This window comes from Neodiprion virginianus, chromosome 1, assembly GCF_021901495.1.
Source record: "Neodiprion virginianus isolate iyNeoVirg1 chromosome 1, iyNeoVirg1.1, whole genome shotgun sequence".
Taxonomy (NCBI): Eukaryota; Metazoa; Arthropoda; class Insecta; order Hymenoptera; family Diprionidae; genus Neodiprion; species Neodiprion virginianus.
In genome coordinates, this window is record NC_060877.1 from 30,892,324 (window position 1) to 30,920,118 (window position 27,795).

The 27,795-nt window shown below is 45.2% G+C and overlaps 1 protein-coding gene across 3 annotated transcripts in view; it reads left to right on the forward strand.

Moving 5' to 3' along the window:
- Nucleotides 1-11,138: 11,138 nt before the first annotated feature.
- LOC124310509 (cGMP-dependent protein kinase, isozyme 2 forms cD4/T1/T3A/T3B) overlaps nucleotides 11,139-27,795 on the forward strand; it is a 34,116-nt gene continuing 17,459 nt past the window's right edge. Inside the window, exons 1-2 of one of the 3 annotated variants that reach the window (XM_046774535.1) lie at nucleotides 11,139-11,632; nucleotides 22,399-22,565. In XM_046774535.1, the coding sequence (XP_046630491.1) occupies nucleotides 11,175-11,632; nucleotides 22,399-22,565 (625 nt within the window). In that variant the 5' untranslated portion in view covers nucleotides 11,139-11,174. Of the gene's footprint in view, nucleotides 11,633-17,105; nucleotides 17,856-22,398; nucleotides 22,566-23,373; nucleotides 24,580-27,795 lie in introns of those variants that run through there. The other 2 variants (XM_046774537.1, XM_046774536.1) reach the window with 2 other exon arrangements.

Genomic DNA, 27,795 nt, shown 5'->3' on the forward strand with positions numbered 1-27,795 from the left:
CTGTAGACGGAGTCGCAGCACTTGTCACTGATTAGCCGCTGATCGAGTCCCTGGACGTTGAAATGTTACAGGCACATTAATGAAACACTGGCTCTAACCTGGCCTCTTATACGTGAGAAGTTGAATTGTCTAAAGTCATAAGTGATAATTGTCCTCGAGAAAAATGTGATTCAGCCGTGATTACGAGTCGAGTTCATCATTGGTTGGACGATAGTGCGTTAATCCTCTTCCTCGAACCGTCGTCCGCTCCACCCCCGATTTCTCTCGTTTACCTCGTTCCTCTTCTTGTTTTGCCAACCAGGGGGTGGTTGTGGTTCGACCTCTGCAGAGACGAGCCTCGAGGTGGCGTTAGCGAAGTAACGTTAGTATCGCGCAAAACAAAAGCACCGTTTACGGTCGCGTTAAACGGCGTTGTCACAGCAACTGAGTCTGCGAGTGACTGAGTTTTGAGGACCCGTTCCCCGCCGACCCGAGGAGGATAGTTGATCCGTGAATTCTACGGTTCGTCGTATTCTATCGCCGCGTTGCCGGCTGACTCTTGCGTCGCGGATGAGGCTGGCAGCACGCGATAGGCGGAACGCGCAAGCGCCTCTTCGTCCAGGAGGAACTCAGGGCGGAGCCCTGGCCCTCGTAAGCGGGGGTGGACCCACGTGGTTTTATTGGGCAAATAACGTCAGCGACAAACACCCCTCTCGATTGCCAGCTTCCCTCTCTTTTTCCACGCGTCAACTTCTCTCTCTCTCTCTCTCTCTCTCTCTTCCTCTACACCTCCGCTGGTGGTCCTAACCCCCCTCCACCCCTCCCTCCCCCTCCCTTCGCCTTCTTCCTCACCTCGCGATCCTCGCCGCGCAACCGAGTGATAGTCGTCCCCGTGTAAATTGTATTTACCGGGATATCCAGAGTGATTCCGTGTATCGCCGTGCGCCACCCGACATCCCTGCCCAACCCGACGCCCTCCGTCGCCCACCCTCCCTGCAGACTCACCCGGTACCCGACGCTGTTTCAGATTCAATAACCCACCTACACACCCGCGGTGATTGTCACTTGGGAAGAAATTAATAAATCCCCGATCTCTCTCCCGCAGGCTCGGGTTACATCCCGGATTATATAGTTACATTTTCAAACACTTTTGATTCTTTGAAGTGGTGTTATACAAGGGGATGAGAGATGCGGTCGATATTACCATTTATACGTTCTTGTACTGGATCCTGGATCACGATGTTTGAAGAAATCTCTAACCGTACGACAAGTGAAGCAGGATTCGCGTCGAGTGATTTTAAACAAGACGAAAATCAGCGTGGCTATGAATTCACAGAAATTCGATGAATGAAAAAAACCCTTTGCCGCATCGCCCGTTGATCGAAAATGATAGAATCATTAAAAGTGCAACTGATTAATCACGGACGAAGGGTGTTTGGCCGATGCAGCGATGCAGGAGTATTCGGATTTCAGAACAAGCAGCTATTACACCCAGCTATCGTTCGAGAGCTTTTGATATAAAGTCTAGTCGGGGCGCGCATCTCGCTCGTTGTCTCATGGGAGACAGAGTCGGGTTTCAGCGGTAGCTGGAATGGACGGGAGTGAAAGAGAGAGAATGAAAGAGTGAGAGAGTGAGAGAGAAAGAGTGGGCCGGGGGTGAGGAGGGAGGAGAGAGGAGAGAGGAGAGAGTACGGCCGAGTTACGAGGATAATCGGGTTACGCGGTGACTGGATTACACCACGCCGCGCTTGCGAGCCGCGAGTGTGTTGGTAACAGCGTCAACGTCGTCCCTAACTACATCGCCCTGTACCTGCTGGTGGAGCCGCATCTTCCACCCGCCGTGGTATTCGCCCAATTACCAATTTCTACCTGTCTCCACCGCGTGGGTCGTGATAGAACCTTGTGCCAAAATTAATCGAAAATATCAGAGGTACATCGTCGCAGGTCGCTTTTCTTATACCCAACTTCCACCATCTCCGAATCAACTTTTGTCACTCGTCGTCAGAAGTGCTTGAGCAATGGATTGCTCAGGCAATTTCCAACGCTGTCTTTGCAGTAGTGAAAGACGTTGACTGGTCAGACGTTCGGACCATCGCGTTTTCCGTTCTCTCTTCAATATGGATGTGTGCAAATTTGTGCATCTTAACTGGATCGTCGATCGCAATGAAGAAGGGGAAAGGAAAAATGAACGGTGCTGGAAAAACTGATTCGTCCCGAACAATCTCCCAGGAAAAGTATGTAGGTACTGTTTCGTGTGAAAGATTAAACGCAACACCGAATTTGAACTATCTTCGGAAATTGAAAAAATTGAGTGCGCCTCTTTTACTTCAAGTTACAACGCACAAGTTTACCAAACTTCGTTTGGCGCCCTTTTTAACATCGCTGCTATTTCACCACTCGAGAGGATATTCTATTTCACCGCTCCGGACGATCATACCGATCATCTCACCACGATTTGGATTTACTCAATCTTGAAAAGCACGTACTTGCCGGAACATGAACACCTAGTTCTAGAAATTGAATCCATTGTTCGAAAGATTTCATTCGTTGTCAGTCACGCCGAATCGTGATTCTCGGGGACGTCAAGTGAAAACTTGAGCTAATTTGAGTCGTTCACTTCGTGTATATTTTTCAGAAGCAGAGCCATCAGAGGATTCGGGTTTCGGCGGTACAGTGCTGTCACTTTGATCCGTGTACCTACCTATACGGGCTACCCTTTGAAAACTTTCGCGTTCGACTGTACTATACGAGTATCCGCCAAACGTTAACTCCGTTAGACCGCACCAAATTACCGCCTAATACGATTTACGCACTGTGACACGCATTAGACGCGGTCCACGCCAACTGCCAACTGCAGTACCAACTGCTGAAACTATATATATATATATATACATATAACGTCAGTCTGACTCGATCCTCCTAGATCCCTCGTGTTTTCATCGCGCTGCGCTGCAAGTGGGCGTGAAATATTACTCTGCAAGCTCCATGATTTCGTCACCCTTATTTATAATAATATCATACTCGTGATTGAGAAATTAGTGTGATGTTCGCTGCTGCCGGTGACTGCGACGAAGTTAACTGTGCAACAAATAAACTCAGCGTGTCACCTCGGATTAGCCAGGAACCGATGATGTACCGAGAGCACCGGTTTACATATCACGGTACTTGCACGCAAGTATATTATACAAGTAGGTGACAGGGGAACGAGAAAACCGAAGATGACGAAGAATAAGGAGAGAATATAAGTGAAAGAGGAAGATACGAGGGCGTCGGTCCGTCCGTCCGTCGGCGCCGCGGCGGTGGTGGAAAGCGGGGGTGGGCCGCTAATATATAAAGTAGCTTAAAGTAGAAAATTGTGGAAGCGCCGTGATGCCTGGTGATTGCGTTACCCCGGGCTTTGATTTAAAATGCAACGCAGGCGGGTAAGGGTAGATCCCGGCGTTCGCGGAGCCATGTTGCTCCTCAGTTCCTGACGGTGGGGCGAGGGTTGACTGTTCGGGGCGTGGGAGGAACTCCGGAGGGTAGTTAGGCTGTAGGGGTCCACGTTACGACGAAGAATGGGAGGGAGGAAGAAAGAGAAAGCCGGGGAAGTGGGAAATGGGAAATTGGTGGAGAAATTAGAGGAGGTATATAGACCGACTAGATGTACCTACCTACCACACCGATGAATACAAAAAGCTGAATTTAATCGTCGTTTTACATTAGTATACTTATCGTAAAAATGTAACAGACCTTTTTGCCTGTCCGCGATTTTAAATACCAGTTAATGAGCTTGCAGCGCTGTTGTCAGAAACGATACAACTTCCGGCAAGGTTTCGTTACATATTTATGAGAGAATATGAGTTTTAATTTGAGATTAACCGATAGAAGATGTACGTATAAACAACGAAGTAACGCAACAATCGTCTATTTTTATATTCTTCACAAATCCATGAGGACCAGAATTTAAAGTGACAATTTTTTGGCTGCCCGTTCATCGGGCTTTAATTTCGTTTTCAGGAAAAGCTGGCTCGAAGCCTCGCGTCCATTGCGCTGCAGTGACAAAAGCATGCAGCGAGAGCATTCGGAGCAGTGGCCAAATCGCGTTTGCTTCTTCGCACGCGAGTTTCATAAATCCGCAGAACCTGAGAAGCTGCGCCGTTCCTGCTGCTGTAGAGGAGAAGAGAGCAGTGAATAATTCGGCGTCGCAAATTGCCAAATAAGTAAATAAACGAATAAATGAATAAATACGGAGGTTGAGAGCGGCTCGCGGATACAAAACGATGCCGGTATACGGCTGCTAATTTGACGCTCAACAATCCGGGAATTCCCAGAGGCTCGAAGTGTTAAGTCTCGGCTCGCGATGAGTTTATCTCGCTCCGAGAAAGTCTCTGATGATGATCGCGCATCTGAACGCTGCGTGCTGCGCCAAGCCGCGAGTCGGCGCTTCGTAATCGCGCACAATTCCTGATTGGGCGCCACTTAGACGGTCCCGTGGGTCCTGCTTCCCGCATCCACGTCTCTTCCACGCCTTCGGAGAGCCGTTAGAGTCGGTAAGTTAACCAAGGACCTTGCGCAAAGTGGCATTGGTCTTATTCCGCTAATTCTCGTGTTCCGCACAACGCCGTGTATAAGACACAAGGTATCTGGCGATTACCCGATTGTTTGGTAATTGAAATCAGGCCGCGGGATCCAAGATCCTCGAAGGTCAAAGGATTTCGGGGGAATTAAGAAATTACATTGGACCTTTTTCCCGACCGCGTCTAGAGCGATACGTTTGTATGCCTACTACGTACGGGATGTCAACTGCACCTTAAATATCGTTAAATCCTGGAACTCTCCTGGAAAACAAAAATAATTCCTCAAGTCCTGGAAAAGTGATGAAATGTTTTTATTTATTATGGAAAATTCGACATGATTAATTTTTGATCGAAAACTGCGACATTTCATTTCTAGCACGCGTTAGATTACATTTATAGTAATAATAAATTTTAGTAATTCACTCTGTATACAAACTACTGTATAAATTGTTTTATTCAACACGTAACCAGCTTATCCTATCCTTAAAAATTGATAAGAAAACGAACTTAAGGTCCTGGAATTTTTCAATTAAATATCCCGGAAATTCCTGTAATAGCCCTGGAATTTGTAATAAATTCTCGATTTCATCGGACACCCCGTACGTACATATAGTATATTCTTGGCAATTACTCTCCTTAGATCGTCGCATTGCCGAGATCGTTTTCCTAAGTCGTCTCGCAGCTAGCGCGCAGCGCTCGGCAATATCTATATTTTACAGACCGCCTCAATTCCCTACTCGAACAGCTGTCTTTTTAATACACGTTGAACCCTCGAAATCTGATTAGACGCTGCAAACATTCCATTTTGCGGAACGTAGGGTCGGCACTAATGTGACGGGAAGAATGACAGGAGACAGACGGACGGATGAACGAGCAGACAGACAGTCGTTCTGACGGAGAGGCCGACGTACGGAACCGGCTCAAAGCCATCGCGCCAACACTTGACGGTGTCGATGCAAGCCGTGTAGTAAACGTACGTGTCTCTCAAAGTTCGAAGGCTGCGAGCTTGGCGGAGGGCAGACGCGAGCCAATCTCGTCTTCGCTTTCATTCTTTTCCTCCCATCTCCCAGATCGTTCTGAGCTTCTTGTACTCTTGCCTCGCGATATTGCCTTACCCCCGTTGCATCGCTGTAACTGCAATGACGCGGCTGCGCGCCAAGACGGGATGAACGAGAAAGCAAAAACAAGAGCAAAGTTCTCAGCGCCCGGATTGAACAATTTCAAATTCATAGCTTTTATTATATAGATATAACCCATCAGCAGTCGGCACCACTTTTCTGGATGTCGGTCTTCCAAAATCACGTTTCGGACAAAATTGCGACGGATATATTTTTCGGAGGGATGAAAAGGTCGAAGATCGTAGAACACTGGATGGCGAATGTTTGGAACGTCGTTTCATCGGATTTAGTTTACCAAGGCAATCGGTAGGTATATAGAGTTTTTTGACGAGTACTTCGGGTTTGACACAAAAAACCAACTGATCCCGTCTTCGAAGTGTCGAAGGTGATCGTTATAACGCAATGCCGTTCGAAACGCGAGTGAAGGTTAAATTTTCTTCGTGCTTTATCCCGACTCTCTGAAATCTCTCGAATCATTCTGCCAGTCTCCGTTCGATCCCAGTGGGAAAAATCAGTCTGACGTTATGGGTGACCTTCGAGTGAATTTTCTGGCCCTCCGCCTCACCTCCCGTCCCCCCTCTCGCCCTCTCTGTCCTCCCTGTCAATCCATAACCGTGGCTCGGGATGCGATCCCTCGCTTTCCTCTGCCGCCTTGAGGGGATGGGTTCCTCCCGGAGGACGATGAGAGTGGAAGTGGGAGGAACGCGAGGGTGGAGGTTGAATGCAGGAGAGGTTGGAGCCTGCGGACCAACAGAATCTCAGATTCGATCCCCAAACCCGTGACGAGATACAAATTGTCACTTTATTTGTTCTACGAGAATCGTCCCCGCCCTTCCCAAAACTTTGGCGTCGTTGTGTTGCAATTTAGAAGATAAGATGCCGCGAGCCTAATACGTGAAACAATTTTCTGCTTCTTCCTTTTTAAATTTGGATTTCCACGCCAGGTTGCCCTGGCAATATCGTGCAAATACCACTTTTATCCAATTATGCACAAAGGCGAGTGTGCGACCCTGAATTTCCTTTTACCTTCTTCCATTTTTAACATCAAACACGGCACACCCCCACGCATGTACGTATAAATATTTTCAAAGTACATTACAGGCGCAAAGAAAGTGTTGAATCTCGGGTCTTGCGTCCAATTAACTCGTGTCTGGCTGACCTCGGTGCGGGGGTAATTGATATCGCGCCACCCGTTTCGTACCCCCTTCTAAAATCCCAAGAGATCCCATATCCCGGCTAATATACTCGTAATCCGATCCCGTAGACAAGCCGGTGTTCCGCAAGCTCCGCAACGATGCACTGTACGCGTTATACCGGATTACCCGAAACGTTTCCGAAACACCTTGCGCAACCGCTGTATTCAGAATCTATAGTTTGTTTTTTTTTTTTTTACAAAAAATAAGCGAAAGAAAAAAAAATAAATACATACAAAAAAATTACCGTCAACTCCAATAAGCGATACGTGTAGGGATCAAAATCCGTTTGAAGGTAATAAAAAAAAATCAGAAGCGTGTCCAAAACCATTCGTCCGAACACATCGGTCCGTGGAAAATGAAACTCCCGGTGATTTTCCAACCCCCAGCTATACTATTTCGTATTCGTTCGACGCCGTTCTAACGCCATGCGCCGACGGAATTCTTTGAAAAACTACTTTGCAAATTGGAGCTGGGGAGGGCAGGCGGGGCTGCTGAATGAATAATAAATACGGTTATCGTTTAGTTGATATTTTCAGGGGCGGCGGCGGGGTGAAGGGGGATTGAGATCAAAGCCTCAGCCCCGGGGGCCTTCAGGCCGTCTCTTTCCGTTCTCCATTCTTCGTCACGTCCGAGTTTTCGCGTTCCCGCGTCGCTTCGGCCTCCCAGATCGTCCGGGGCGCCGGTACCACTGATCGAATTTTCAAACGAAATTCGCTACGAAACTCGACGATTTCGGTAGCATGCGGAATCGCCCCTTTATCACCTGACGTATACACATTTGGAGGGCATCCGAGAATCAACGCAATTCGGTTCAAGGCTTGTTTTATACCGTGGCAATTACCCATCGACTGTAATGAGTTTTTTAATGGCGTCGACAAAACTTCGGATGTGACACGCTAATGTCGTGGGATTTCAGAAGTTTCGTACGACCACCACGTAGGTATGTGGAGTCGCAGCTTATCGCTCGGTTCAGAGCTGATCGCTCCTGTGGTATTTGATGCTTCTCATGAATTTTGTTCAGGCTGCAGAATTGGAGAAACGGTGAAAAATGAACGAGCAATTTATAGCTCCGGGGATACGCCATATGTGGTATACGACCATACGTTCTACGATTCGGCGCGTCTAATGGACCGTGAAATCTTTGAAAAATGGTAACCCATTTCAGAGCAATTTAGTCATCGCTTTGTAGACCTATGCATCTACGTATTATGTATTGCTTGATATACTCTGCAGCAAAGGAATCAGTGGATCACTTAGAGCCTTGTAAAAAAAAAAAACCATAAAAAACATCTCATCACAAAAATTGAACCAGAAGCTTTCTCCAGATTTCTTTAGCAATCATCGCTTCCAAGTCACGTGACACAAAAGCATAAGCATGAAACGTCGAGCTTTGAGGTCCTCTTTGCTCAATTTTGTTGCTCGTACGATGACTTTTGACACGGAATTCTGAATTGCAAAGAGGACCAGGATAGCTCTGGGTGTTGGGGAAACATGTTCTTAGGGATTCGTTAATTTGTGAAATTATAAGAAAATTCGTATAAAGCTTTGACGTTGTTGTTGCGGCCGCGTGTGTCGGGTAACTGAAACGGTTCGGAAGATATCCAGTTCGGTGAAATTTGGGCCTTTGACGAATCGATGTGGAAAAAAAATTGAATTTCCGAAACGGGGAGAAGTGACGATGCGGCAACAAGGTTTCATTCGAGGTTCTTTAGCGGTCGTATCGTGGGTGCGTCGGGTGAGACAGCGCGGGTAACGACGATAACAATGCCAGAAACGATAATCGAATTTGAGCTTGGCGGCTTCAACGCTGATTGTTGGGGTTCGCGTAGCTATCGCAACGCCTGATTGGTCGGCTGGATGCCTACCGTGCTGGATAGACGGGACAGATGGATTCCAGTAACGAGCTAACAATGCGATGCAAATTGGTCGACTTGCTCGCTCGCTCATTCGCGATGGTGTTATTAACGTCGGTATGCTATTATGAAATTACGACGGTAGCTCCGCGCGATCCGCGCTCTCTATAACCGTGAAGCACCACCAGCTACCCTGGCTTATGTATATCCATTACACGCCCTTTCGCTCCGGGCGTTCAATCAGCTAACTTCGTCACTAGACAAGATGCGACGCCGGAGACAATGCTTCAACTTTACAACGAAGCACGCTCCCGGGCCTTCTGCTTCAGCTTCCAGGATTACTTACGCGTCTTATTCACCTAGTTATGTAGCTACCTTATACATCCACGCAAACACCTGCAGGAGAATAAAAGCGTCGTTGAGAATCTGACGAATAACAATTGTTCTATAGTATTCCAAATCGGCCATTTTTAGATGATTTTAACACTGACAATTTTTTACAGTTTACATTAATATTTTTATCATGATTTCGAAGTGATCAGCTGATTAGTTTTACTATCGCCATATTGCTCGCGATCAGCCATGAAAACTTCCATATGACCGTGGGCTGATAATCAACGTCAAAAGCACGTAGCGAAAATTGGAAAAAGTTTTTCAGCCATAAAGTATAATTGGATTTAATTGGACTGTGACGTTATTGTCTATTCATTTACTATCTACATCCGTGCATAAATATATGACAAATCGATACTTATGGTTTTCGGTCATATAAGCAACGTCTGGAAGCATAGTATTATGAAAATTACTGATTCATGTATTGCAGCTACGTGTAATATATATACCGGGACAATCTCTTGAAACTTGAAAATCAACATATATATATCCCTTATGAAAATTCAAATCGACCCGAATGTGGCGTGGATATATTCCATAACATTTCGCCGAGTTAATTGTGACCGCGAAGTGAAAGTTCTGTCCATGGATATTTATAAGTTTATGAACTACCGTGACTCAGCGCGTGTACGCATCTACGTTATGGCGCCGTAAATACACTCGATAGAGCTACTTCATGACGTTTGTATAAATCGTTATCGATCGCTGAGTTAATTACATATTATGTCGTTGGAATGCGATGTCGAGATGTGATTGCATGTACATTAACGGGGTTTGGTTGGTGTGTTTCGAAGAGGCGTTTGATTAGATTAATTTGAAAACTAGTTACATTCTTAATCTCAATCCAACGATAAAGACTGCTCATCGGGCTGCTCATGGCAGTTCCGATATAATGCCGCAAAACCATTTGGCGTTTGAGGAAAGGTTTACCGTGATCCAAATAGCTGATTAAATTCTAATATCTATAAATTACTAATTATTATCAGAATACGCTGGTGTCTTGTACAATGCAAAGAAACACAAACGTGGAGATAAGAATGATTTTTGCAATTTTTGTACAATTATAGCATCTCTAAAAGTAAATAGCGATGAGTAATCTATATATAATCACCTATCGATAAAATGTCTCCGGATTTGATATATTCGAATTTGTTCTTTTCTGGAAGCGATCGGTTTTTCCACGATCTACGCAGCATTTCTTCGATTGCTTGATCTTCGAACTCTTCACGAGCGACAATCCCCACAGAAATAACTCCTTCATACCAAACAATCGACCGTGCTGTTTCCTGCATTCCGCCGTTTATTATTGCTTCATTGAAAACTTTCGGTCTGGTATCGACGAAATTCTCTTTCTTTATTATATGTACATTATTTCTATAGTAATCGGCGGCAACGGGATTGGATCGGTATTCCGAAGGATAATTCAAGTGGGCATTATAAAGTAATAAAGATTAACAGAGATAAAAAATAAGAACACTTTTATTCCGCAGAAGTTTTTTCAAATCCACTAGCAAAACGTTCATCATTCGTTACATTAATACCAAAACTTGCATATCTCTATACGAATTCCTGTACAGCCATAAACTGGTACAGCATCTGCACAAAAGTGAGCGAAAGTGGGTGGTCGAATCATATGCAAACAAACCGTCAATCCTCTCATCCTGTAAACCCTATCAACGTAACTCGTTGTATTACGTCATGAATTCAGCCGAACGGCTGATGTCTTCAAACTGTATCTAAAGTTTCCTTAACGAGGAGGTATCAGCTGGAAAAACGATCTTTCTCGTTCCTAGTCGGTAGTCGGAGAAAATTTTATTAAGCTAGGCAGGCACCCACGGTCGACGCAGCGTTGTTTCTAACGTTAGATCAGCCCGTTGTCGCCGCTCGCGTTTAAAGATCCCGCGATGACTGACGGAGCGAAACTACCTTACCGACCAAGGTGGAAACGCTTCCGGCTGGGCACCGCCAGAGGCCTACCGAAACGCATGCGCCGTGGACAGTGGCCGCCGTCCGCGGGCTGGACTTGTACCAACGCAACAGGTCATCCGTCGCGGGAGTAAACTGGCGATTGAGTGAATGAACGGAGGCGAGTGTGGTCGTATCGGCGACGCCTGTGTGTCTATGCGCGTGTGCTTCGACTCCTTGTGCTTCTCGTCGACGCAGCAGCGGCTGGCCGACGAGGAGGACCCCTCGCAGCTGGCCGCGTCCGTCGTCCCGGTGACCGACGGCTCCGCACCTCCACCGACCGGGGTTCCGAGCCCCGGAGATTTAACGATGAGCACTCTACGGGAACTCCAGGAGTTGCTGCGCGTTAAGGATGAGCGAATCGTCGAGCTCGAGGCCGAGGTTAACCGTCGGGATGTCGAGATTTTGGAGCTACGGAGTCACCTCGACAAATTCCTGAGCGTGCTGCCCTTTAAGTCGCCCCTGACGCCCGGGAAACCTCAACCGAGGAAGCAACGGGCCCAGGGAATATCGGCTGAGCCTCCTCTGCAGGTCCTGGCCCCGCTGGTGGTCATCGACAAGAGCGACAGGTTGGTAAATCATCGCAGATACATCCCAGCGGCGCGTCGCCCTTTTAAACCCGAAAACTCTCCGCCCCCCCTCCACCCTGTTATTAATTATTGTCTTGTTATTATCACGACTGCATTACATCCAGACCTGGTTTCTCGCCGCGCGACAGACAGAGGTGCAGATATAGACAGCGAGAGAGAGAGAGAGAGAGAGAGAAAGTGTTTGTGTGCGTGCGCCCGTGCGCGCATGAGAGACAAGGAGAACGGAATGAGATGCGTGCGTATATCTGAGGAAATATGAAACAGGCGCCAAGCGCCACCGGAGACCAGCAACGACGGGGACGTAACGAGGATTCGACGTATAAAACGCAGCGCGTGGTGTCGATTTATTCGGTTTTGAAAAATTTGTCAGACTAAACCAAGAGATTGATCGTTTTGCAAAACAGCCGACTTACGGATGTCCGCCTATTGCCACGGCTGCCCCTCGAAATAATTCATGTAGATGAACAGGGTTTTATTCAAATTTACGTTAGACTTTTTTCCCCGATTATATTTGAAATGTATTTTAACGGACACATTTCGATTAGGTCGCTACACAATACGCAAACAAAAACTATGCAAAGTTTTAACAGGACCGTGTTTGTCCATCCGTCATTTTCACCAGGGTAATGCCAACACATGTGTGGGTGTGCCCGGTTCGCCGCCTGACTTTGATTAGCACCTCGTCTATCTCGATCCTGACATGCCCGAGTTACTCACTTGCTACTACTGCTACTACCACTACTACTTGTTGCAGCGAGTTGTCCGAAATAGCGTCTACTCTCCGAGTCGTCTAATTATGCAAAAAACATGTATAAATAATCCGAGTAATCGAAATAATTGGTCGCTACTCACGGCTCCGACGTTTAGAGTCCGTTCAAGGCATAATGCACATATGTATGCGTTGACGCCGTCAACGCGACCGCGGCGAGGTGGCGGTGATGCCCCTGCGATTTCCCTGTCAGGGGGTTAAAGGTCACCCACCTTTTCACCGTTGGCAAATTGTTTTGAAACGCTCTCTTGTAACAACGTGTGTGCCTACACATCTAGGCGGTAGGCAGACAGCCGGGCGAAGGTAGATGGAGGAGGATAGGTATGACAAATAGCTACGCGTATTATAACACCTGCCGGACCCTCTCACCCCCTCTGTTCCACCCCCCTCGGCGCCCCACTCAGTCGGCTGCGTCAAGTGCTTGTTTTGCACTTGCACTTATGCCCAGATATGCGCGTATGCACGTAATACGTGGTATAAGCACGGAGCACACGGATGCCCGCTCCTTTACAAACGAGAACGCATGCGCCAGACGTCCTTGTGCGCTTTCTAAAAAGATAATAAACCGTACACGTAAGTAATATTTATAAATGAGATTAAAACTCGCGAATCGGTAAGTCGGTGGTAACCGGCAGCAGCGAAGGAGGTTTTTCTGGCTACGGCGAGAATCGCTCGGTATTCACGCCATGCGTTCTCAGGAGATTATGTCAAACTTTGTTTTTTACGCGTATCTAACAACTTTTACCAAGCCCTGTGCAGGAGACGCGACGCGTGGGTCAGTCTTACGTCACGTGCACGCTTCGTATCATTTTCGTACGTTTCTTACGGATGTAACGTACGTTAAGGACACGAAGCCTGTAGATCGCGGCATTTGTATTGCCCGAGGCGACGTCCTCGTCGTTCGTTTATATCAAGGGAGGTTCTTCTGGCCCACTTGCCGGCGCTGCCGTTGCCGCATTTGTACGCGCTGCACTTGTGTCGGTGTCGAAACCAGTCGAGTGACGTCACGTATAATTAGTTCTTTGATTCCCTTATTTCCCATCTCTCTCCGACTACCGATTCCCCGGCTCGCGCCGTCTCCGAATTCCCCCCTCCAGCCGCCCGCGCTTATCTCGCCAAGAGCTAAAAATAGATCCTGTCACGGCCACTGGCGACATTTTAAAAGTTAAAACCACTCGCACACACGGCCGAGGACCAGCCGGTGCTGCTGACTCCACGCCGTCGCCCACGTACGCAGAGCTCGGATTCTCACCTCTGTGTGTATGCCGTATGATTTTTTTTCCTATTCGTCTTTTTTATCTTACACACATGCGTGGATACCTATCGGCGGTAATCGCTTCGAGATGGATTCCCCGAGCGGTGGCGCCTTCTCGAGGTCAATCCTGTCGACTTACTTCTTGGTCTTCTTTTCGGCGTGCCTTGCTAGTAGTTGGTACGCTTACATTGCTTGCCCCTCGGTTCGGTCGGTAAAGAAATTGGTTCTTGTTCTAAACAAAGCTCGCACAGTTCCTTGTTGTTTCTCCGTTACGAAACCTATTTGTTATATATATATATGTATATATATATTTTTTTTTTATGTTCGCTTCGATACGGATACGATCTCTGACTATTGCAGCGACGCCGTTGATACTAATAGTCGTTTATTATTGTTATCGGACTGAAACCTCGTTTTACATTCCAATGGCAACAGACGCGGTGTCAACGCTCTTTAACATCTAGTTCTTCTGGTACCGTGTGTACAGTCAGTTTTATTAATAATTACCATTACTCATTTATCAACGCACACGCGTATTAGTCGCTCTGCTCTGTTGTAATATCAATTCATTTTTACTACCTCTGCTTCACTCGTGCGGTAATTCAGCACTTACCGTAACGATATCGGCTTTGCGATATATTTGCTATTCGTGAAAAGAGAAAGAGCAGGGTAAAGGTCCGTCGGTTGTTAGTATAATTGTCCAATGAAATGGAAAACATTTAATTGGTTATCTTGAACGTTTCTGGTAGAAGAATTTTAAACTATGTTGGATATCGCTCTGCACTACAAGTATCTTATACACGATGATTATCGGAATTGTGGAGAAAAATCTGTCTTTGTAATCACGAGTATTTTTTTCCATTCTTACTCGGTACATGAGACAAACAGTGGGGAAAAACTGCACGGTTTTTTCTAATCGCAATAAAACTCTACTGGTAATGATACTGATTTTCCTTGATGGAAAAAAGTCACACTGTCCGGTCAACGGATTGACAGAGCAGATTTATTACACACGCAAACTAATACAACAAAGTCGCCGTCGGTAAGAAAATTCGTGCTCCCAACCAAGTGTCCACCAATCGATGACGAACTAAATCTGTATCATTTTTTTATATATTCAGGCAACGAAATGATCAAAATCTTGTTTGACATTCGAATGATATCAAATATTTTGCTCGCGCTTACCAACTGGTACAACAGAGAAAATAAGATGATCTGATCATAAATTTTCTACGTTTTTATAAACAGACTAATATTTTCTGATTTTTGTCTTTCCTACGATTGATTTTTATTTCTAATATGATATCCAATATAATTATGCATACATTAGACCGAAGCCATCGCACACGAAATCAAACCTCTACAATCCGCGGTTACTATGTAAATTCTATCTGAAATAATTTCGGATCAAATCTTAATCCGATTGACTATGTATTGTGGTTTTATTACGACCTCCAATTGTGGAAATAAGGCCTGCAGGTAACCACACTGAAGGTTAATAATTATAATTATCCATGTGACAAAATTCGTCGGCTAAACTTCTGGTTTAATTTATGCAGTAATAATACTGAGAAATGTCCATCAAATTTCGCTATTGTCTTGATTATTTTTACATGTTATTATCTTCTTCCCACTTGATTTATCAAACATATGCTTTCCGTTGAACCCCGCCGGAAACTGACAATGAGTCAGTAAAAAATACGACTAATGAAATTAGGCATATAAATGGATATGAAAGTTTGTTTTAAATATAGAATTCAATGCTCCTATCAGCGTGGTTTTCCTGTTTAACGTTCATAATCACTTCATTTTTTATTTTTATATTCATCGCGAGACGCTAGACGATAGAGGAAAAAGGCTGATTAAATACGCGGTAAACGAGGTGGCGGCGGTTTGAATCATTACTTTAAATCATCGCTCGCAGAGTCGTGCAAGGCGCATAGTTTCATTAATGAATCGTTAAAATAAATCCGATACAATTAATAACCGACGATGAGACTACAGCAAGCAACTGTGCGCTGTCATCATCGCTTATTGTTAAGCTGACGCTGAAAGAACGCGGGGCGACCAAAAATCCCGTTGCTGGACCGTCCCGCGAGATGTTTGTATTAATCGCCCAAAGTTCTCGCGGCCCAATCGAATTCCTTCGGGAATTATCGTTCCGCATACACGGCGTTATGTTGCAGTTTGCGGGCCGCACTTTGAAGGAATAAGTGCACAAATATATGATAGAAAAAAGAGGTAAACAAGCGAAGAAATGCAAATTGCGCAACACAAGCTTGCAATCACCGTATTACTATGTAATACATAGGTACGTATTATGCCAGCTACGGTGTGTATAAGCAGCAGCGCAAACGACGACGTCCAACGCAGGTTGCGGTCTTTGCCCGGTATGGAAAAACCGCATCAGGAAGGGGAAGGAAAGCGGGGAGAGGACAACGCCGGCCGGCCGGCTAGTTCTGTTCCTTGAGGCAAAAGTCGGAGCCGAGCTAATATTGCGACCCAGTACGTGTCTGGCTGGCAGTTATTCGGTACCGCACCCGCCTCCTTCTAAATAATACACATGTTGTAAATCCGAGCAGCATACGCACCGCGTGTCAGATACAAGAGTGAGTCGCGTCACTGACAATAAATCAAAATCTCTGAAATTATCCCGCGGAAAAGTGAGCTTTGAAAATAAAATTACAGAAACTGATAGTGGCCGTGCCACGAAGAGAGTTGAATTGAATTGTTCGAATCATTTATTCTCTCGGAAAGAAATTTTCCCGTACCCCCTTTTTTCTTGTAGAAAAAAGAAAAGAGAAATAACTAAACAACTAAATTTCGTTTGAAGGATTCTGTGCGAGTCACGGTCAAAGAGAGCAGATTTTCTTCTCCCGCAATGTTTCCATCGCGTCAAAGTTAACCACTCTCGTCACATTGTCGGTTCGCTTACAATAAGTCCGTAATTCGTCCCGCGAGTAGAATCGCTGCACATCGGGTGAACGCAATTCGTCGACGGAACGACCGCTGCCGCCTTCGTCTTCGTCGCCGCGCATGTCAAACGGTCCTCGGTGGGCAATCGTGAGGCGTTCACCATGGCCGTCGCGGCCGCGAATCTAGGGCGTTGCGGCGTGTGACGAGAGAGCCGGGGGCCAAGCAAATCCCGCCGACTCGTGCCGCGTACTTGAGAGGAGTTCGTGCGTTAGATACATCGACGAGATAGAAGAAAAAAAAAAAGAAACGAAATACGAAAAACGGCCGTCATTGTCCCGAAGCGTCGTCGTCGTCGAGGTGAAAGGAAGCAGGAAAGAAAGAACGAAAGAAAGATCACCCGCGGCGGCCGTTGTTGAACTCGCGAACGAGAGAGGCTGGATAGAGTCAGGACACTCTTTTTCGTACGACGTACATACATATAGATATTGAAAATTATTTTAAAAATAGAACGCCGTTCGTTCGGCCCTACGCTGGCTGCCGCTACACCTCTTCCTGCCCGCCACCTCAGTCATCGACGCCCGCTCGTCCCGACGCTCGGCGCTCTTCCTACTCGTGACTCTACACCTAGCCGAACGACGATCGTCGTACATACCGGGACCTAAAACGCTTGGTACCTACCAATTGAATCCTTCGGGGAGCGAGCACCGAAGTCGGGATGCGCGCCTTTCACAGAAACGCGGCCGCCACCGCCGCTGCGGCCTCCGGCCAACATTTCGTGCCCCAGTAACGGGCGGGACAAGGACGAGGATTTTCGGCCCGGCTCTCAACGCCCAGTCAGTGTCCCGGAGTTATTTCACCGTTCGAGACGAGGCACCACGTGTCTATCATTCATTCCTCGCTACGGAGGATCGGGAAGAAATCGGCGACAAACTGGAAAAGACTTGTGTTAACGTGAAGCGTGGACGGTCAGCGTCAACGAGTGTCATGGAGTCGGTCAGGGACTTGAAGAGGATCCTGTACGAGAGAACGGAGACCCTTCGACGGAGAGACGAGGCCGTCGAGGCCCTTGAGAAGGCGCTTGATGAGCGGGACGAAACTATTCGGTATCTCCAAAATGAGATCGACAAGTTTCGGCAGATCGTCGAGTACAGCATGTCCACCGGGCCCCTCGGTCCTGGACAGAGGCCCAAAAGGCAGGCCATCTCCGCCGAACCCATAAGGAAAGACTCCAGGCCCGTTGCCAAGTTCAGCAAACCCCAAAGGTATAATCGATGAGTAAAAGCCCGAAAGCGCCGGTTTTTTACCGATCACGTTTTCAAATCGTCACAGTGACAATGCCGGCAGCCGGTATACGAGATCCCTGCAATTTGTCGCTCTGTTCAAACCGTGTCTATCGTTTATCTACGTATGTATTCCTTGGCCCTTTGTTATCAAATCGCTTCGATGACGCGGACGGCGGCCTTTCTTCTCGGAAATTCACACAATCGCGTATTTTCCTCGTTATGCTCGAGGTTATCGGAGTTGCATACAAATGCAACCCTGCGGAAACTCTTTCGAAACGGGATAACGCGGCCTGCTGACGCAGACGACGTCTCTGTGCCCCTAACATATCCGTTTTTGCGGCGCTTCCGTTGACGCATATACCGCACAATGCGAATACTAAACGCGAATATTATCCGCACAGTAGCCATACTCTCGCCGATATTTGGTTATAATGAATTATGTGTAAATATTTATATGTATAATACATTTTTTCTTTCTTCATATTCATGAGATCTAACAATTTTTTTTTTTACAAATGTCTGGTATGCAATGACGATAGTATAACGATGACGATACTGAGAGCCAGGAACACTTGCATAGCTACATTTAAAAGCAAAAATGAAATTCAAAAATTCGTAAATAATACTTGAAGCATGCGACCGACCAACCGAGCGTTTCGCGGGCATAATAACATACCTATTTATATGTGATTTCTTTTTTTTCGTCTTATTCTTTCTTCATCTTAAGCGGTTCTATTCGCTCGTAGACACTTCACCGCAGGCTCTTCAAGGCTGCTAACACGAGTATCTCTATAAGTATACAGGCATGAATATATATATATATATATATATATATATAGCTATTCCGAGTATCTCCGATGGCGTAATATATTAACGAGCAAGTGTATCTGTGCGGAGTCCATTTAAGGACTATTAAATGTGAAAATCACGTCAACTCAACGCACATGTATTTCGCGAATGATCTGTGACGCCATCGCGCTCTATCGTTTTTATTATAAGCGAATGTATTTTATGTACAGGTGGATATAACGGAGAGAAGGGGGAGATCTCATGTAGGGTCTACATTTTTGCCAACAAATTGGAAATTTTTTACTAGCAATTATTTGGTGATTAATGAAAATCCAAATCATTAAAATCTTAAAGGCTGTATGACAAAAGCTTTCTTGATCGACATTTTCACAAAACATCGTAGACTTGCGCAAGAAGTAATCTCCGGATCGTACTTTTGTCTATGGAGAAATGCTCACTTATTCGATGATAATATCTGTATAAAAAAGCCGTTACAGATCAGAAATTGTTACGAACGATGGCGATGATGGAATTTCGTTTTTACTGTTCTCGAAACTTAGTCGCGTAATGGGAAATAATCGAAATTTATAAAAAATAAAACACTTCGAAGTGCAGATTACGCAACTTGTTTAATTGTGATGCTAATTAATTCGGCTGTACTACCAAGGGTATAATAACTGCAACTTATTGCGTTCACACGGTGGCGCGTATACGACAAATATGAGATACTCGCAATGCAATAATACCTACGAGTGGCGTGTCTAGAAGAAACTCAGATTATTTTTTTATTTTTTTTAGAAACCTTCCGTTAGGCGTTGGCTTGCTGGATTAATACATTCCCGTTGGACTCGTGTAGATTTATGCGCAGGTCTTTGTTTAAAATCACGTAAAATTATATTGCGGCTGGGATCCTCTCATTTCTTTTCTTCGTTATTTTTCTTTTTTTTTTTTCTTTTTTCCTGTATCAAGCTCGATTACAATCGCCCGGTATTATATGTAGATTGTACGCCGATCATCGAAACTCTTCGTGGTCGGTGTTCCGTCTAAATTGCAGCTCCGCGCGAAATTTGATATGGTGAAAAAAAATATTGAAACTGCTTGTTTATTCATTTAATCTGGAGAGATCGCTGTGTTTATTCCTGGCATATATCCGTAGTTTTATACATACGTGAACACACTCACATAACGTATAGTGGTTTATTCTTTCCGGGCAATGATAAGCGTCTAAAATTAACCAGAGTATGCTAGAGAAACGCAAAATTACCGCGCAAGAGATCGTTGAGCGATAACCGCAGAAACATAAATTACGTATCCGTATATATCCATCGTCATCCAGTTTCTCAACATCGCGAATGACCGCGTACTTGTATTATTATACATGTCCGTAGGTTCATGAAAAATGTAATGATATATACGCAGGACTCGAGTTTCGAAACAATTCTCACGTATACCCTGATTCGGTTTATAGCGTACTGTGCATGCATAGGGCTCTCATAATTACGATATTAATTTCTCTCCGCTTTGCGTATAATATTATAGAAAGTTCAGGTCAGGCAAGAGATTCAAGGACGTGGTGTGAAAATTTTTCAACTATCTGAAATCTCCAGAAACGAGTTTATTGTTCTCGGTAAAGCGTGTCGGGTATCGTACAGTATCAACGCCTCGCATTATGTCCCTGAAACAGACTGCGAGGAACTCTGCAAACGGTAGTTCGATTTGGTTTTCTAAATAAAGTGTTGACGGAAAAAAAGAAATGACAAAACTGTGGAAAATAATACAGTTTTCATAAAAATATCTCCAATTCCTTGTACTAGAAAAGAGAAAGTAATTAGGTAAGATACCGATTAGCGCCGCTTGAGTCATGAATAAACCCCGCAACTTTCGTTAGATGTTGCGAATTCATCGCCGCTTATCATACGCAGATCGGGATGTATGCGAGTTCGCTACTTTAATCCTTGCCAATTAATTATGCGGATCGCGATAATTAAAGAGACGCTACTTTACTGTAACGATGAGAGTCTTGAAAATCGGTCCGAGGTATCGAGATCGCTAACGACATGTAGGTACCTCCACCCCGTACATTAACCAATTATATTCGCATAATAAATTCGCGTCAATAGGCTGCAAGCTGTATATAAACAGACTGCACGGCGTGCATTACACTTTGATTTTCACTCTTCGACTTTCACTGCTAGAGCAGGATAATTCGTTCGATTCGGTGAGCACGATCATCACACGACAATGCAAGCGTGTAATGCATTTGCATCACGCATCGATCGTCGCGAATTAAACAGTTTCGTTTGCTTCGTTTCAACAAGATTGTTCGAACAGGTGGTCACAAAGCGTCCTTGCAAGGACGCCGATTCTTTGGTAACGGTGCGATTGGTTATAGATTTACTTACTTACCTGTATATTTATTTACTTACTTACTTACTTACTTACGGCAAAAGCTCGGCAGCGTCTATTCAACCGAGTCCGTATCGTCGGGCCCCCCTTACGCCACGTTCGACTGAAATCCGTGGGCCCCACTACCTGGTGCGTTACAGCTGGTGCGCAGAGCGCGTTGCGCGACTAGCAATGCCGGTGATACGCCAGCTTTTCATGGCTCTCAATCCTCTCAATTTCGGTGTCTGTAGGGAGTTGAAGGTTGCCGGTAACCGGGGGGCTTACTACAGGTACCTTAACGGTGGGGAGAAAAGGAAACGAACGGAGAACAAAAAAGGACTCGCTGTATTAACAGGTCTTCCGTGATGCAGGTGTAAGACGATGTTAGAACACGTTCTGCAATCTTTGTTGCATTATGTTTACACATTTTTTCATGCCAGTTATCAAAGTATGGTATTGAAATTATTGAAGTTATTGAAGTTATTTTTATCAAATCGCCAAGTTCAATGATCAAAAGCTTTAGAAACCCTGTCTTGCTGCTGGAAGATACGATAGTACAGAAATATGTGAACAAAATTTTGAGGAATGTCTAGTTCCGACTTCGTTGAGCATAGAAAGTGCTTTTTATATTCCCAATCTTTGTGTAGCTGATATGTGGAATCACGTACGTAATTATAAACCTCCAAATTACAATGCGTCAAGAATTGATCAAAAGTTTTATGGATTTCAATAAGTTCAAGCTTTGAAAGTTTTTCTCGAATATGATGAAAACCGACTGGAGGTTTCATGTTTTAAATTATCGAAATGTAACCTTAATTCTTTCACTCGATCAATTTATTTCGTCTTTCGTGGATGAACAGTGTTATGTAAAGGACATACATATTGTAACTCGTCGTGGTTAGATGTAAGCCACGCACACTCTGTTAAACAAGCTCTAGCGAAGCGTGCCGTCTGTACGGAGTTCCTAAAAACTTTGAGAATTAGGTAGTGATTAAACGTGATGCCGTTTCTCCCGCAGTGGCAATCATTCGTGATTGTTAGTAGTAAACTGGAGTTTTACAACCGCACTTGTTTAAAAAAAATTGTCCATACAATACCGGAGTTTTGGGATGATATTAGTTACACCTTTACCTGTACATATTACCACACATTATCGTACTCTTTAATTGCTCACTATGAAATGATATGGAACGATGAATCTGATACGGCGTATACAGATCGTATTGTAAAGATTATCAAGAGACGAGATATACCAACGGTAATACCTGTACAAGTATAATATCCATAGAATATAATTTAATTATCACAAGTAATATCTTGATGTTTTTCCATTCTTTTTACCATCAAGGTCACGCGAGCTGATCAAGGCTGCGATTTTAGACAATGACTTCATGAAGAATTTGGAGCTCACCCAGATCCGGGAGATCGTTGACTGCATGTACCCCGTTTCATTTCCGGCTGGATCGGTAATCATACGCGAAGGTGATGTCGGTTCCATCGTCTTCGTCATGGAAGGTGAGTTATCAAGTCGTGACGCTAACTGTTAAATCCATATCTATACGATCAGTGTCACTTTCAACGTCATGGAAAGAGAAAGGAACTATAAGTGCAGTCGTCGCACGGTTCTCGCAATACCTACATTTATTCGGAAACCTTGAAACCATCGCTGCAGTGCAGTATAGGTTATCACAACCTTTTCTCCTCTTGCCAAGTAAATTCACGCTACCTACATTATACGTACAAACACGTATACTCGCATCGTTCGTTTATGCATGTTCGGTGATCTCGATTTTGAAAATGAATCCATCGTATTAAAAATAACGAACAAACAGAGTGACCCTTCGAAGGGTTGAGCACTTCTTAATCGTACAAAGATGCGGGTGTATGCTTATACACGATACCGCGTGTGCTGGCAAATTAAGGATTCGCTCGCTGGTTTCGTTATTATTATTGTTGTTGTTATCACTATTATATACCTGGGCAGCGCGAGAAATGCGCAGGCACAATGCGACGGAGCTTACCTGCGGGAATAACACGCGAAGCTCTCGTATCGATGCGGAAAACGACCGTGAGACCGAAGACTGCAGGCGGAGCAACGGATTTGTACGTACATAGACGCGAACATGTGGTTACCAGCGGATGTCGAAGTAAATCCAACTCGCTGAATGAGAACCGCTGCCCTTTCTCTCGCGTTAGCGAGCGGCGAGTAGAGCAGCAGTGGGAGCTGGTGAATAGCCGGCCCAGTGGTGGCTGGAGAGGGTACGCGGGGCAGAGTGGGTCTTCGCGGGCGTAGTTTTCACCAGCCCCGGGTCCCTCTGTCAGTGAAGTCTATACGTGCCGAGAGGGCCTACACCATGTCCGGCATGGCACAACTTGCAGCTCGTTGTCCTTGCCAAACCGACGGGTGACGGCTGACGCGGAGTGTAAGTCAACGTCGGCATCGTCGTCGTCGTCGTCGTCGACGATTTTCAGTGAAATCGAGTTCCGAGGTCGCGTAAACACCGCGTGGTGAGACGAGATACGTTTCTTTCCTAGTCGTTACCGAGTAAATGGAAAGTGAAATCATCCTTGGTCGTCGATCGTGTGTAAATCGTGTGATCTCTGGGTCGTCCGCAGGTTCGTAATCGCGTTCGCGCTGCTCGGGCGTCAAAGGTCGTGCGGATGACGTTTACTCGTCGACCGATCACTGCAGGTAGAACGGTATATCACAGCTGAATTTTGAATGACCGTCTTTTGTGCACCGCGTATTCCTCCCACATCTTGATGTACCGCTAGTCGGTGGTTTGTTCGCTCCTTTTCGCCTGCCTGACTGCTTGACTGTAACCGCCTACGACCTCCGGAGCCAACGAGCCTTGCTTCGGCCGTTCGCGCTCTTGCAGCTTGCACGACAGTGGACCTCGCGAATAACAAAGGAACTTGGACGATACTGGTGTAAGGCGGCTGTCGGGACGCAACCGGATTTCTCCGCCCGGCACGAGTCGCTGGTGATTCGGGTACCATCCGACACCGTGATACTCGCTTTTGGAAGAGAGGTTGGCGCAACCCACGCCGAACATGAAGGTCCGAAATTACCCGGGTCGCGCCGTCCTCGAGGACCCGGAGCTGCTTCTGGACCCGGATGCGACTCGAGGCCGTGCCATGGAATTGCTGTACGAAGCCAGCTGGCGAGAGTGCGGTGTTAACTGGACTAACACCTCGAGGAATTCGTCGGTGACACGCAATTCCGAGGGGGATATTAGGCAACCGTACGCCAAGGTGATATCCCAGCTCGAAGGCGTTCTTGACGGCGATTCCGCATCCCCTGAACAGCACCGTTCGCCCAGGTCGAGCAGCGAGCTCACCACCGACAGCGACGCTTCGGACAATGGTCAGGGCAAGGGGACCAGGACGAATGGGAGCGGGAACGGGAACGGTCAGGGCGGATTCTTGATTCCTAGGCCCAGACTTATCGTGCCTGTTCACACCTACGCAAGGAGAAGACGGACCGGTGCTCCTCCTGCGAGAAGACGACCCCATCAGGAACGCGAAGGTATCGGGGAACGGGACGGGCCGTAATTTTTGATGGTAGTAGTAATAATCGTGGATCACGATGAAGTTTGCTTGGACGGGGATACACGTTATACGACGGCGACGATGACGGGATGGGAGACGGGCTGGCCTAGTGCCAATTTCAATTTTATCATCCCGCGTCGAGTTTAAGATCCTCCGATTACGTGTTTGTCAAATAGAACACGAGCGAAGAATTTTAAGGAAAAAACTTCGGAGAAGACACGGAGAGTTTTTCGATCTTGGGATCAATGATTTTCACTCGATAAATCTACGCGGATATAAATCTATCAGTCGATCGGTAGAGAGCGGGAAATATTGTACAAGGTGAAATCGGAAAGCAACTCGACGATTTTATAGGTTGATTTGTGAAAATTTCTATATTATAGTCGATGAATAGTCAAGTTTATTCCAAACTGCGGGTATACTACATATATCTGTCTTACCGTTTAGGCAAGGTCGTTGGTACCTGAAATAATATTACTGGCGGTGAAAGTAGGAAGAATTCCCCAATATTAAGTATAATAAATGTGAAACAGTATGTAGAAAAATATACTCGCTTCTTATTCGCAAGTGCAATATGTATGGAACATACATTTTTGTGTAGCCCAAAAAGATTCGTGAAATATCTGTCGTCTTTCAGAAGAAACTTGGAAGAGATACAAAAAAAATCGACTCAACTAAAGACCAAAGTTCACGGATCATCTTTCAATAAATCGCCTTCCTCGCGAGAAAAATTCATACCTTGAAACCGGTTGACGGTTTTTTTTTTTTTTTTAACTATACCAACTCGTTTTAAAGTCTCAGAATTCGTGAAGTCGTTTGAATTTTATGACCATTTGCAGATTTTCGCTTGTTTAGGGATGACTTGTTATATGCATTGGTCATTCTTAACTTTCGGTCTTGCATATGTAGAAAGGTGTATGAAAGTTTTGAAATCGAAAGTTGACATCCTGTGCAGGTATACTTTATCCATTCCTCTGTTTATTATTTATTCAAGTATAATCGATTTCAAATAACGATGAATTCGCCTCCCGCGAATGTGATTCTCACGATATCGACGTACTCAAAACGTGACTGAGATGTTCTTGGCATCACGTACGCGGAAAACGCTGCGGGTTACAAAATACATCGAAATTGCAGTTGCGGGAGAAGGACGCGACGTGTGGTCAAAATAATTCATATCGTCAGAAGCGCGTCAATTATGTTTCGAAAACAGGAAATGGAAATTTGATGAAGTTTCTTTCGAAACGTGTAGCCACTTCCGGCCCATGACCCGACTCAAACTGGGTCTTCATCTTTCCCCCCTCCTTCGTCTTCTCACTGTTTTTGCTTTTTCCTTTTCATCCCGAGTATTAAGAGGCACTCAACCTCAACTTTTATACCCCGATACCTTGTCTTTTAAAGTTTTCAACTCTTTGTACGAACCGTAACAACGCGGGTTCAACGGTATCATAAAGTCGGTCACAAGCCGTGTGTTACATGCAAGCGGCGAACTCTTTGTTCGGTTACACGTATTATACACGTTACTTCGTCGTCATGCCAGGCTGTCTACGGTTCTTCAACATCCTGCAGAGCCAAGGCGTACCCGGATAATTGGAGCGTACTTGAGAAATTTTCATCTTCCTTTTCTCGTAACCCTCTTTCGCCGCAGGGTCACGACTTTGTAATCGTTCTCACATATACGCAAAACGACCGTAGCCAAAACTTTCATGTAACACAGAATCTACGTCATATATTAGACAAAATCGTTCCAGACTTTTTTTTTCTGCACCGCATCTACGTTATCTGTCGAGTAAGATACGTTCCATATTTTTATATTTTTTTCTTGTTTTCTTTTATACCATACAGTTTTACCAGTTTCGCAAGCTTCTTAGGGTTTTTTTTTGTATACTCGTTCCATGTTGTTTTGTCGGATAAAGAAAGATCGTTCTACCTAAAATGATACGGCGTCGCAGATCACGTATTTTCTGCATGGAAAAAATGAAGCAATGACGTAATTCCACCAGTCTAGTTAGAGATTATAATTATATGCATTCTCGGAAAGAAATCAGGTTCAGCGTTGCTCGAGTTTTATTCTGGTCTTTAGAAAAGTTCTTTGGGTTAGAGATAAGCGTGATAATTATACTCGGTGTCGCAAGAAGATAACTCTACTTTGTAAATTCGATGTCTTGCTTTTTTTTCCGCCTCAGTTATTTCTGTACAATACGAATCTGACTTGCCGGATTGTACGATGTACAGTCCATCGTATAGACGCAATTCTAACAAAGTATCTGGGACCAAAGTTAGCAAAATTCCTATCATTCAGACGTCGTATCTATTTTTTTAATGATCAGACATTTCAGCTACTCTTTTTACAAACACTCCATATCAGAATGCATGATTAGAGTATTCGATTAGATGAAAAACCACGAATGAAATGAGAAAAAAATTGAATAAAAAAAAAAGAAAACGAAACAACGTTATATGTTCCCTAGATCACGGCTCTCGATAAATTGCACAATATCTAGGGCGATATATATCCAGATCCTGTACCCACGAGGTTATTCGATAAATCTTTCAAACGGGCGCCCGTAACTCATATATAATAATATCCCTGCAAACTTGCGGAGCTGTCAGCGTTCTGAACCGATCTGAAAATAAGAATAAAAATAATATTGATAAAAAAAAAAAAAAAAACCGTCAGATATCAAGTTAACTTATATCGTCGACGACGATGAGGCGCAGGCGTCACTCGAGATCTAGACGGGTCAGATTACTCCCGACTTTGTCGCATGGAGAGGAGCTTGTAGGATAAACGCTGAGGTATGGATACGAGCCCTTGCTCTCCAATCTCCAATCTGGACTTCGCTTCTTTCTCTGTCGCTTTTTCCTTCTCCAGCTCTCTCTTTCTCTCTCTCTCTCCCTCTCTCTCTCTGGTAACCAGTTCGACGGCTCCAGAGAACAATTGAATTTGCCGGACAACGGGTCTACCACCGCGTTTATATTCGTCAGGCGTGTCGCCTCCGGCTTTGAAACGAAGCGAGCGAGCCGAAAGAGAACGATGCATGGCATACCGTTCGTGTAATAGTATATAAGTACGATAGTCGGAGTGCGAAAAATCGAATGATTTGCAGGCCGTTGGTATCTGACCGTTACGTTATGCACGTGATATCGGAGAGAGGAAAAAAATATCGAGAGAAAGAGGCTAGGCATGAGG